This window comes from Juglans regia, chromosome 2, assembly GCF_001411555.2.
Source record: "Juglans regia cultivar Chandler chromosome 2, Walnut 2.0, whole genome shotgun sequence".
Lineage (NCBI taxonomy): Eukaryota > Viridiplantae > Streptophyta > Magnoliopsida > Fagales > Juglandaceae > Juglans > Juglans regia.
Genome location: NC_049902.1, coordinates 30382067 through 30395735, shown reverse-complemented (window position 1 = coordinate 30395735; position 13669 = coordinate 30382067). Strand labels below are relative to the sequence as shown.

Here is a 13669-nt window from a genome sequence, read left to right as displayed (position 1 = left end):
TTTTTTTTTTTTTTTTTTTTTTTTTGGGGGGGGGGGGGATTAGAGATTTATTTTTCCATGCATTGTTACTTTGGGCTACGGCTATTGTATTGGAGAGGGTTAGCTTTAATGATTTGTATGCTGCATTTACTAGCTCGTAGATTGGAATTAGATGTTTCTCTCATGTATACTACTTGTGTAGTTGGGCTATGCCTAATTATGAGGATCAATAAAATTTTTTACTTAAAAAAAAAATTATTGCTTCTATTCTAGAGCTAGAAGGGTACAAGAACTCAGATTTTGGGCAAAAGAAAGAGGTGGACAAATTAGTCATCTATTCCTCCCCAATGTGTTAATAGTGGTGCGCATATCATTTGATGTATGAAACATGATTTTATGACAAGGAAACTGAATTTTTATGAGTTTGGAATTTCTATACCTGCTGTCCATGGTTAGCAATGCTGGTTCCTCACAAGTTTTGATTAAAAAATCTTTCTAAGCAGGATGGTCACATAAAAAAATGTGTTGTTCGCTTTAGAGTTGAGCATAAGTATATCGAAGTGTCAATTTCACTCATGAGTGTCAAAAAAGAATGTGACCAGACCAGCTGAAAATCTCATCCCAGCAGGTTTATAGCATCCATACACTACACTTAGCAACACTTTGAAGCTCTACAGCCAGACCTGCCTTCCAGGCTATACAGGACCATAAAAGCCAAACTAAAATCCTTTCAAAGATGACATTGCCGGAACCTAAAGCCACATGAACCCAAAATAAGTTTGGGCTGGAATTTACTAGACTAAGGCCTGGTTTGGTTTCACAAACCTATCAATCCATCTAATCTCATCTCAACATCCAAACACCATTAAAACACAAACATTTTTCATTTTCAACTTTTCAACTTTTTCATCTAATCATACCTAATCATTACAACTTTTCCAAATTTTTAAACAAAAAACAAAAAAACAATTCAGCTTTTTCAAATCCCAAAATAAAAATTATATTAAAAAATTACTCTTTCAACTTTATAATTTTTTTTTTCAACTTTTTCTCTCTCCTTTTCCAAAACCTCATAAAAATCTTAACTCGGACCATTTCACTATTATTCACAAATGATCTCACTACTATTCACAAATTTCTCATCTCATCTAATCTAATCTATGTAACCAAACGAGGCCTAAAATAAAGAGCTCCAAAAGGCAGTAAAACATAAAATCCTAAGCAACAACCATGGCATACCTTATAGGACAACGAAGTGATATCCGTGATGGCCCTTCAATTATGTCAGAATCTGATATTAAAAAAATAAAGGATGTTTCTTCAATCAAACATCAATATAATGGTAAGGGAAGTTCTACTTATTGCAAATCAATAAATAGTGTGAAACTATAAAATACACAAAATTAGCAGAGTAAAATGTCTATTTCTACATTATAGTCCTTTTAGGCATACCTGGGTCAACTGAAGCTACAGCAGGTTGCACATAATCAGGTGGCACTGGGGTGTCAGGTGATGACATCACACTTACGAAGGCAACAGCTATGATATAATGACCTAAACAATAATGACAGTTTCTATTAGAGCTGGATGAATATCACACAGCATATCAGGATGCTTAAAACATTGAAGCCACATGATCAAGCTTACCATTAAACTGGCCTACAGCCTGAAGAAGATTTGTTCCATATTTCAGCATTGTAGTCACATTTGTTGGTAACTGTGGTCCAGAGTCCTAGAAATGATATAAAAACAAAGATATCAGATCAAGCTTAGGCTACAACCAGCATTAAGCGCCATCATATACAAAAAGTTATCCACAAAGTAAGAGAAATTGCACAAACCATTAGAACAGTAGTCCTTCGGTCAACTCCCTTTCCATTCAGAAGAAAGCTACAGGCATTAATAGAGATGTTTTCAGAAAAATGATAAATAATTCCAGTATATTAAAAGAATAAGGAAAAATAAGTAAATCATACCTCACTTGGGGAGGACATATAATGCATGCAGATGTCTCTATACTATCTGTCTGTGCTACAAATAACCGCTACAAGCAAAATATAAAGTACAATTATTAAAAATTGAGGTTTTAGAAATGATTTTCATTAAAATAAATTATGCCTATCGATAAGTAATATAATCTTACTAACGAACAAAAGAAGCTACCCAAGTATACAAGAAGCATATAAAAGATACGCCTATCCAGAAAAATAATAACAGAAAAAAGTTTCAGAAGACTAAAACTGGGAAAACATAAATTTGCAGCCAACCAATGAAAAGGAGCTCTAAAAAAGAAATCCCTTGAACTCTTCCACAGCCTTCATACAATCCTTGAAGTTTCGATCATTCTTATCCTTCCACATATACGTCCTCTCCAACACATGAAAAGATTCTCCACTTGTCAAGGAATGATCCAATCCAACCCGAGAAGGCTAAAACCAGCTCGTCATAAATTCTACCTACTTCACAATGTCAAGAACAAATGATCCAGTGCTTCCCCATTCCTCTTACATATACAGCACCACTTTTTTACAATAACCTGTAGGTTCTTAATATCATCCATTATAAGAATTTGCACAATGCCTTCACCCAAGCAAAGGTTATTTCTAAAGGGGCCCTAATCTGTCCAATATTCTTCCATAGGAAGTGAAAACTTTCCAGGGGAAACAACACATGATAAAATGATTTCACTTCAAACACCCTCTCTTGAATAGGACCCAACACGCTCTATCTTTTCTCACCTGTCTCAACATAACAAAATAAATAGAGCATTAAATGAAGAAAAGAGGTCCACCTTCCAATCTTTGTGCTGCTCTAATAATTTCACTTCCATCGATAGTAATTCAAAATCTACACTAGTCAATAAATTTATATTTTATACTCTTTTATATATGATATAAAATGCTAGAATTGCATCAAATATGAATTTTAATACTTTTTATCAACATTGAAATATCTTATTCAAAATTGTCATGAATTGCCCGATTCAATTTGTTGAATCGCCCGATTCTGATTTTTTAGCCTTGCTCCAAACTCATAACTTTGCAACTTTGCATTCAATTGGTTTGCTACTTAACAAGAGCAAAGTGGCAAAAATGTGACCGGCTCCGTTTGGCTCGGGGGCGTGGCATACATGCCATAAGACCATGGTATTACAATAGGAAGCCCCCAAGAGAAAAAGTCCAAACTCATAACTTTACAACTTTGCATTCAATTGGTTTGCTACTTAGCAAAAGCAAAGTGGCAAAAATGTGACCGGCTCCGTTTGGCTCGGGGGAGTGGCATACTTGTCATAAGATCATGGTATTACTATAGGAAGCCCCCAAGAGAAAAAGTCCAAACTCATAACTTTGCAACTTTGCATTCAATGGGTTTGCTGCTTAGCAAGAGCAAATTGGCAAAAATGTGACCGACTCTGTTTGGCCCGAGCACGTGGCATACATACCATAAGGCCATGGTACTACTAGAGGAAAAAAAAATAACAATGCAAAACTAGGATCAGAAATGAATGCCCCGAACCACTGAGTTAAATTTCAATGAATGGATATTAGCAAACTTAAAGGTAGTATATTCTCTTCCTTTAGAAAGCTTCTATAGACTTTAATGGGCTTTCTTTTTCTAGTTTTCTGGTATCTTTTTCTCTTTCTAGATAGGTGTCTCCCTTGTATACTTCCTATGTACTTGAATTGTGGCTTTTGCACTTTTATTGAAATTTTTATTATTATATAAAAAAAATTAAAAAAAATTAAAAAAAAAAACTAATATTATACCACATATTGAAATGGATTGAGCACAAAATTGTACACCCAACTAACATATGTACTGGAATGCACATACACACACAACTACATAAGTGGAATATGAAGCTTGGCTACATAATTTTTTAAAGAAGGGGAAAAACCCATATCGTAACCTAATCCAGATTAATCAAGAAGATGCTTACAATTTTTTCTTCGGGAGAATGTACCGTAGTCTTTAAAATTTGGAAATCAATCACATATGCCCCGTATCCAGGCTAGAGGATAAACAAAAATAAATTAAAATGTGCATGTAATTCAAGAATAGAAAAGAATCAGCTTTAGAGGAAAGGAGGAGGGCCTACCTTGACTTCAAGGGAAGCAAGTATTTGCCCCATCCTCATTCGTGGGTAGAACCTGCACACGCACACACACAGAGAGAGAGAGAGAGAGAGAGAGAGAGAGAGAAAGAGAGAGAGAGAATTCATTAATCATCAATTTATGAAAATCCACAAGAGTGTATTTATAACTAGTAGTGACTCAATATCCTATTGTTTCATGACATTCTAAAATACACCATTGGTCCAACTAGGAAATCAATTTTTGAATCCTGGCTGCCTGAAAACTTCACTCAAACTTCCCCGTGACATCTATCGAGATGACATAAAAATTAAGTCTGTATAAAACCCAGTAATATGCATGATACTGTGACTTGAATAAAACCAAAAGTTACAGTAATATCCTTCCTGACCAAGTTAAAGTTTGACTTGGGCATTAGCCCACATCACTGTAGTCAGACCCTGTTAAAATAATCTAAAAAAATTGGGAATTTGTCCCAGACACCTGGTGCCAATAAAAAATAATAATTATCTGAAACAAAAATTCATACTAGCACCAGCATGGATATCATAAAGAATTAAAAATATATTCAAATTAGACAAGATCCCTATACATACCCCCTACGAGCCAAAGAACAACGGCATATATATAAGGCATTAATTGCTCAGACATAAAAGGCTAACTGAACAAGTCAGAATATGTACCTTCTCTGATATCCTTTGAAGGAAAAGTCTACCTATTCCTAGTAAAGTTCAAATTTCTAACTCCATATATTACACTTTGTACCTTTGGGGCCTCAGCTGAAAATCCAGCAAAATTATTTAAAACAAAAGATTACATAACCGGTTGCCAGAAAAATTTGATTGCACCTTAAGATACAGTAAGAAATTCTGCAGTGCAAAGCACATGTTCCTACCTCTCCATTATTTGTTTTATAGTGGAAGGAGAATTACTAGGTCCCGCGTTAATATTTCCCAAAATGCAGAAGCTGCTACCTATCTAAGAATCAGAGAGAATTATTAGCTATAGCCATAACATACAAAGGCAAATACTACAATTGATAGCAGACCTCATTTGCAAGAATGATAAGTTCTTCAGACTCCTTTTCTGAAAACCACCCAATCTTACATGCATTCTGCTATGAAAAACCAAAGTTCATTAATAATATATCGTACACAACAACATACAAAAATTTGGAAGTATACTATTTAACTTGACATTCCTCAAGAAATATTTAAGGTAGAAATTAGAATGGAGAAATACAAATAGCCAAAACTGTGTATCTTTGCAACAATCCCGCTACATATAGTTGAACTCACGCACAAATTCGCACACCCCAGCTGACGTGGTGGCTTGTTTTATTAAAAAGAAAATTGGAAAACACGAAGACGAGAAGAAGACGACAGACAGCACTCACAGCAGGTCAGATTTTTGCCCCCCGTCTCTGGATTTACGCACTCCCCATTGTCAGTGATTGTGGGTGGCTCTGTGTCTTTCTCGTTCCTCCACCCCCCCCCCAGCGTTCGGCTACTCTCTCTTCACCGCCACTCACATCAGATCCTGGGAAGAATGATGATAGATGCCCAGCAACTATTTTTCCTCTCTCTCTCTCTCTCTCTCTCTCTCTAAGCAGCGTTGTTAATGCTCACCCAAGCTGATGGGGAAGAATTTGATGGTGGTCAACAAAGATGAAGATGCATCAGTGCCAGTAGGGCCTGCACAATCACATCTTGGCCAACGCAACCCTTTAACTCCAAGGTTTCCAACACTTTCTGAAGTCTCTCCTGTAAATATTCAAAATGAGATCTACCACTGCCATCGTCATATGGTCCCTCATATAAGCCAGGATTCACGTAATTTATCGGGGCATTGCTTTGAGGGAAAGTTGTCAAACAGTTTTAGAAGCCATACTACAAAGACACCACAAATGGTTGCACGAGGGCTGGCAGGCTTTTTTCCAGACCAGCCCCAGGATGGTGGATTTATTTCTTTCATGTAGTATCATGAGCATGAAAGTCACTTCAATGTTCCAGCTCAACAGAGCAAGTCTAAGAACAGACCAAATGGATCACCCACATGTAATATGGAGAAATCCTTAACAATTCCTGACTGCCAGCAGATAAGTGGTCGTTTGTTTTTTCTAAATCCTGCGCAGCACCCTTCTCAGTTTCTAATTGTTTCTCAGTTTCAAAGTGCCCCCAAAACGCCACTTCTCAGTTTCGAATAAAACGCCCCGTTTTATTTTCTGTACATGCTAGGTGGGATTCGAGCGCAAGGAGTACGCAAAATCAACTGTCTTTAGCTTTTTTCTTTTTGCAATAATGTAAAAAATGCCTCATAAAGATGGAACTCATTCCAAACAACTTTTATGAGAAAAATAAAACTTTATTAAAGATGGAAACGGGCCTTGTCCCAGTACACAGAACCCATTCCAAAATTGAATCTGTTTCTAACATGCAAACAAGGCGAGGGACTGGACATCCAAATAGCTGCATTTAATCAAAAGAAAAGCTGCATTTAACTCATACCTTCACAGAGAGCATAAGCACCATGATAGCTGCCTGTAAGAAGTTATCTTTTTTACGCTGGCACACCTACACACCATCACATTAAAAATAATAGAACGCCGTCACATTACGAAGCAAGGTTTAATATTATCCAACTGGGCCAAATATGACATATATACAATAATACAACACTAACTCACGAAATCTCACACTACAGAATGGATTTTGAATGTCCACAATTCTGACACGAAAAATATGCATAAATAGAATGATTCGCTTGCTCCTTTCTCTGGAGAAAACTTAAGTTTTATTTTCATTCTGGTGCAGATTCACAAGTAGCAAATCATAGTACGTATCCTAAAACACAAGGGCAGATCGTATGAGCAAACCTCATTAGGTAACCATATAATCTCATTCCCATATTCGAGGCATCATTTTCTTCAGACAAGATATTACAGCAGCTGTGCTTCTTAACAAAGTAAAAGGGAGATACTAAACTCTAAACTAGAACAGCTTAACAACCAAGAATTCAAATAAATCTCCTTATATGATAAATAGCATGCATAAAAACAACAATGCTACTTTGGGCTGCTACCCGCCCTGGGCAGGGTGGCAACCCTCCCCCCACCCCACCACCCACCAGTACCCATTGAACGGACAGCCATGTTGCCCAGCCCACCATCTGGGGCCCCTACCCAAAACTAATAGTGAACAACAGCAGAGACTTTGAGAGTAAATTCGGCAATAGAGCATCTTCTCTACCATTACATATATTACAAACACTTCTGGCTGAATATAAGCTTCAATCCCAACAAAACTCAAACCCCCATCAACACCAAAACTTAACCTCAAACAAAAATCAAACCCATCCAAAAGGTCTCAAATTTGATCACAGATCTCAGACAGATCCAATCAAAGGTCTCAGATAGCTCTTGTCAAAGGTCTCATATTCAAGACCGTCTCATATTCAAGACCACAGCACAGACCATGGCAGTGGTATGGCCATGTGTATGTGCACCATATGATGATGATTACAATAATGACTCCAACTCGATCCCTCATTGGATTAAAAAAAATAGGGTACAAACAAATAAAAAAGCACAATACTCAAGTATGCCCGCGTGTTTCAACAAGAACGATGAAAAACCCTCATAATGACAATCATACCATTCACAAGAAGAATGACCATTAAGTCGGGGCCTACCAAGTAAAAAAAATGCAATATGTGGACCTACACACATGGACCATGGTGAGGATAGAAAAAAATAAGAGAGGTTGAGAAATGGGGAAGAAGAAAGGAGAAAAAGAAATAAGGAGAAGCGAAAGAGAGAAAAAAAAGAGAAGTGGGCAAATGAAGAAGAGCTGAAGAAATTTTAAGGTTTATTTTTTATACGTACATGTATAATGGGTGGGCAGTTATTACCAGCAGGTGCATATTCCACCCGCTCGCTATACATGCTCTTATTTATTTATTTATTTTCTTGGCACCGGTGTCCAGGAACACTATCCCGACTAATCTCGGGGGTGCACAGGCCCTCGACACTATACATGTTCTTATTTAAATACCTATCCGCAGATTTCCCAAAGACCAAGCAGTCTTGGCAGGCAAATTGGGTCTGAGTGACCCGCCACCCAGTCCTAGCTACATTCCACAAATACCAATACCTCTTATTTGCCACCCGGAGTGGGTCTATGCCTTTGGACCCACACCCATGCCCATGGGTTTGCGCTCATGGTCATGGCCTCATGGGTATAGATTGTGTGGTCCTGCACACATGGACCATGGTGAGGATAGATAAAAAATGAGAGAGGTTGAGAAATGGGGAAGAAGAAAGGAGAAAAAGAAATAAGGAGAAGCAAAAGAGAGAAAAAAGGAGAAGCGGGCAAATGAAGAAGAGCTAAAGAAATTTTAGAGTTTATTTTTTATGCGTACATGTATAATGGGTGGGCAGTTATTACCAGCAGGGGCATATTCCACCCGCCACCTGCCCGCTTTACATGTTCTTATTTATTTATTTATTTTCTTGGCACTGGTGTCCGAGAACACTGTCCCGACTAATCCCGAGGGTGCACAGGCCCTCGACACTATACATGTTCTTATTTAAATACCTATCCGCAGATTTCCCAAAGAGCAAGCAGTTTTGGCAGGCAAACTGGGTCTGAGTGACCCGCCACCCAGTCCTAGCTACATTCCACAAATACCAATACCTCTTATTTGCCACCCGGTTACGTAGTCCAAGGCCTAATGCACCTCCAAAGGACCATAAAAAGGTAAAATATGTGGAAAATCAAGAATAAGACATCCATATGATAAGACAAAAATCACCTGCTTCAACAATAAAGGCAGATCTTGAGCTTTGTTTGGAACCTCATTGTTTGCAACTGCATAATCAATACCTCTGTTTATGTCAAAGTAAATATAGTCAAGTAAAACAATGATAACAATAACAACAACAACGATAATGGCAATATTAACAAAAAAAATGATGATGATGATTACAATAATGATGACTCCAACTCGATCCCTCGTTGGATTAAAAAAAATAGGATACAAACAAATAAAAAAGCACAATACTCAAGTATGCCCGCGTGTTTCAACAAGAACGACGAAAAAGCCCTCATAATGACAATCATACCATTCACAAGAAGAATGACCATTAAGTCGGGGCCTACCAAGTAAAAAAAATGCAATATGGCGGTCAACGAGAATTAAATAAAATATTGCACACCATACATTGTTAGATACATGCACCACTAGTCTTGCTACCCGCCTTATGCGGAAGGGCAACCAGTCATCCCAGCCCCCACACCCACCTGGGCGGGCCACTTTTTGTCCCCGCTACCCATTACCGTTATATGCAGGCGGGTGGCCATGCACGATTGGAAGGAGGGAAGATTGGCCCACAGGCCATCCGGCTACCCGAGACAGAGACGGAGAGAGAGATAGAGACGGAGATGAGATCCAAAACACAAATGCCATTATCCAAAACCAAATCCAACAAAAAATCGCACTAATATAAACAATAAAATGACAGATCTAACCAAAAAACCAAGGATCCAACAAAAAATCAAACATTGGCCACAAACAAGGAAGATCTCTATGCAACCCTCTAGTTCTCTAGCTCAAGACTAGAGATCCTTTGCGACCAAACCTTCAAAGACCAGAGGCCATGAGAAGAAGAAGAAGAAGACAGAGGAAGACGTTTGCAGATGAATAACAAAGAGAAGAAGAAAAAAAACGAGACGAAGAAGACGGAAAAGAAGACAAAGAAAAGAGAAAGACGAGAAAGGGGCGGTGAGAATTGAGAAGACGAGAATAGGGATGTGTGAAATGCAGTGGGAGGCAAGGAGAAGAAGAATAAGATAGAGAGAGGTGAGATGTGGAAGGGTAGGAAAATTAGGGTTAGAAATTACAATTTTTTTATTTATAGGTTAGGCGGGCAGGTGAGTGGATATTCTACCCATGCAATACCCCGCTCTCCAGGTTTAAGAATAAAATCACTTTTAGAAATTCTAAAGGAAGCCGGAGTGCTACTACTAAACTTGACTTAAAAATATTTTCTTTTATTTTAAAGAAAGTGTCAAGTACAAAGATTTCTCATAATACAATCATTCTTTATTAAAAATACTGAAATTATAAAAGAAAGTGTGCAGAAGCATTTATTAAAATGTCTCGAAGTCTATGCTATAAAATCATAACTTAACATTTGTGTACATGATCTAGGTCATTGTCACGCATCCCTAGACCAAGTCTCATTCTGCAGCTCTACTTTCATAAATATTCTAACCTTAAGTGGTTTAAAAACATAAAACAACTAAAATGAGTCGATAGCTCAATAAGAAACCCATCATAACGTAAGCATATTTAATATAAGATTTTTCATAAAAAATTTCATGCTGAGAACTTACAATTATGATTGTTCATAGGTATACTATGACATGCATGACTTATCTTACTTATCATATTGGTCCACACACTTTAACCCTATGTGTAAGGTTGTGCACAGGCCCTACATCCTGCGGCATCAAAGGAAGCCGTTGGTAATATTCTAGCATATTATGGTGGACCACGCTTACGTTCATAACTTGCACGTCCACCCATAAATCGCATTGGTACCATACGTCTAATAGTCATCTTATTAACTGTTCTGAGCTTATCTTACACTTAATCTTATGAAATTTTACGTGTCTTATACAACGTGAGATGCATTAGCCTATGTATGCTTTGCTGATATGGCTTATGCAACAATCCATATTAGCATAGCATACATAGGCTTATGCAACGTGAGATGCATGAGCCTATGTATGCTATGCTGATATGGATTGTTATTAGATGGATGAGATGTTATGAAAATCACATGTATGCCGTGTAATGTTCATCTAATGTTTAGATCATGTTACATGCCTATGTTATGATATGCTGTTGATATGCTTGTAAATGAGCCTATGTATGCTATGCTGATATGGATTGTTGTTAGATGGATGAGATGTTATAAGAATCACATTTATGCCATGAAATGTTCATATAACGGTTAGATCACGGTATGCCATGCCTATGTTATGATATGTTGTGTAAGACTCATGTTAATATGCATGTTCAATGTAATGTCATGCACAAGAGTATGTCATGCCATGTAATTTCATGAAGTCAGACATGTTCACATGCATTATGAAAGTTAATAAGAAAACACATGAATGACAAGCAAGCTTTAAGATTGGCCTTAAATTATGGGTGGATGTGCAAGCCACGGATTCAAGCATGGTCCACCACATGAAAGATATGATGTTTTGAGGTGACACGGACCCAAGCATGCTTCACCACAGGTTATGTTATGTGATGCCGCAGACTCAAACGTGATTCACCATATGTTATGTGATAACACGGACCCAAGCATGTTTCACTACATGTTATGATAAGTTATACAGTGTCACGGACCCAAGCATGGTTTACCCTATGTTATGATATGTTATATACCGTCAACGACAATTGGACCAATGCACACATGTAATGACGGCATTAAATAAGTGAAAGAAAAGATGAACAAGTCATGTATGATTGTTAGGAAATGCATGGAGTCAATCATTTGTGCATTCGCGTTCATGTGCCATGATTATGTATGATTCCGCTTATGTTACTAATGAATGATATATATGTTATGTGAATGTGTGACGATATATGTAAGTTTTCAAAATTAAGCCTAATGTTAAACTAAGTTAAGTTTATAGTATTATGTGCTATTACTGAGTCTTCGACTCATTTGTTTGTTTTTCTGTTTTTATGTTTTAATATCCCAAATGATGATTTCGTGGATATAGAGCAGGAGTGCCAGGAGTAGAATAAATTACCAGAGACTTAGTGTATGATTTAGACATTTAAGCAGTGTTGGTATCACATAGAACTAGCTCATGTCATTTCTTTTATTTCTCAGCTTTTATGTTATGAAAGACTGTCATACTATATTAGTTTTATGATCCAATAGATGAGGTATTTTAAGAGACTGAATCTCTTTACCGGGCATTATGTTATAAATATACGTAACATTCTTAACCTACAGGAAGGGGTGTTACACGCTAATTTCATGTCATATTCGTGTTAGGTTCACGGGTTGTGTCACATATTATCACCCCTACCAACCCCCAAACCACTTGATGATATCAGAGTGAAGATCTTCAATCAATTAACTAAGTGGAAGTATATGCCCATTGAAAACCCAAGTAGACAGCAAGAATTCGAAACTACAACCTAAAAATTTTATAAAAAAAATATTCAAACCCCTTAATTTCACAACCCTTCCACCCCATGAAGCTTTTTTTTATTGGCACTAGGTGCCCGGGACAAAGTCCCAACTAATCCAAGGGGTGCACATGCCCTTGGCAAAGAAGTTTCCAACAAGTGCACCTTGTTGGAAATTCTCCAAGTTCGATGGCCCTAAGAGTGAGAATGTGGAGTTTCGAACTCAAAACGTCTAATTTATACGGCTTGCCCCAAGACCACCATGTCACCCTTTGGTATTTTCCACCCCACGAAGCATAACACTCTTACTATCATGAAAAACTGATCATGGCATTTACTCACAGCTACCCAAAATTCAACCCCCACGGCCCACCTCTACCCAACACACCCACGCCATGTACATACGGGAATGAGACAAGGTCCTGAAACCACTGCTTAAATAGTTATAACAACTAAGTTGGTTAGAAGTTTTTAATTTTACACTCCCACACCCAACCATTCAAGTGTGAATCAATCATCAACTTCGTGCAAACAAACACCATCAATAGTCCTTATTTAAAAAAATCATCCATAAAAGCTATAAGGCAAAAAGAATCAGTCCTCCATTATGTTTCTAAGAAAAATGAAAAACGAAAAATAAACAAACATATCCTAATTCACCAAAAAGTATAATTTATCCGCAACCAAAACCAGCTTAAACAAAATAGACATTTGAAAACCGGATTCCCAAAAAACCATCGACAAAAAGCTAAAATGAGATTCCAAGAGCAAATCCATGTTCAGAAATAGGGGAAAAAGCCTCTGGCCTCGGGAGCACTAATAAAACAAAAAAATTCCCAAACAGGGAATATCTCGCTTTAAATACACGTACCAAAAAAAAGTACGTGCGGTACGAACCTGGCGAGAGATAAGCATAGTTTGAAGAATTCAATGGTGTCGCTACGATTTCCGAGTAGGGCGTGCCCGGTCAATCGCTCGACCACAGCGGAAACTCGGTAAGAGTTGACAGAAGAGGGAGACGGTGGGCGACCCGGCCCTATATTCGTCCCAGCCAACCCGCCCGGCGCCAGCGACGGTCTCAACGTAGTTCCGGCCATTCAATCGCCTCGCTCGCTCTATCTCGCTTTTTGTTAGGACCTTTTTTCGCAATTACGAAGTTGGTGGGAATTTTATACGAGTAATTTGGAGTGCGTGCAATTTTATTTTTTCTCAAAGAGTGAGATAAATTATTAAAAAAACAATTCACGTAAATTTTATATATATATATATATATTTAAATGCGATATTTATGATTATAAATATTATTTTATATTTTATATTAAAAAATTTAAGATTTTTTTATTAAAAAATAAGTGCATGACGTGGGATGAGGGCCC

The 13669-nt window shown here is 37.6% G+C and overlaps 1 protein-coding gene across 1 annotated transcript; it reads right to left on the bottom strand.

Moving 5' to 3' along the window:
- Nucleotides 1-1190: 1190 nt before the first annotated feature.
- LOC118343789 (E4 SUMO-protein ligase PIAL2-like) lies at nt 1191-13454 on the bottom strand. The gene is made up of 12 exons (XM_035687948.1): nt 13191-13454; nt 8886-8958; nt 6581-6646; nt 5122-5187; nt 4969-5051; nt 4079-4130; nt 3920-3991; nt 1956-2023; nt 1821-1869; nt 1627-1711; nt 1432-1533; nt 1191-1270 (listed from the first exon to the last, which is right to left on the bottom strand). The coding sequence occupies exons 1-12, from the start codon at nt 13388-13390 to the stop codon at nt 1197-1199; spliced, it is 990 nt and encodes a 329-aa protein (XP_035543841.1). The 5' UTR covers nt 13391-13454; the 3' UTR covers nt 1191-1196.
- Between the last annotated feature and the right edge of the window lie 215 nt (nt 13455-13669).

What these genes read in the sequence shown, in the direction of transcription:
- LOC118343789 (XM_035687948.1), bottom strand. Translation starts at nt 13,390, where the DNA reads ATGGCCGGAACTACGTTGAGACCGTCGCTGGCGCCGGGCGGGTTGGCT. An exon ending in CTATGCTTATCTCTCGCCAG is followed by an intron (nt 8,959 to 13,190) that starts GTTCGTACCGCA and finishes TGACATAAACAG; the next exon opens with AGGTATTGATTATGCAGTTG. An exon ending in TGTAGCTTCAGTTGACCCAG is followed by an intron (nt 1,271 to 1,431) that starts GTATGCCTAAAA and finishes TTTTAATATCAG; the next exon opens with ATTCTGACATAATTGAAGGG.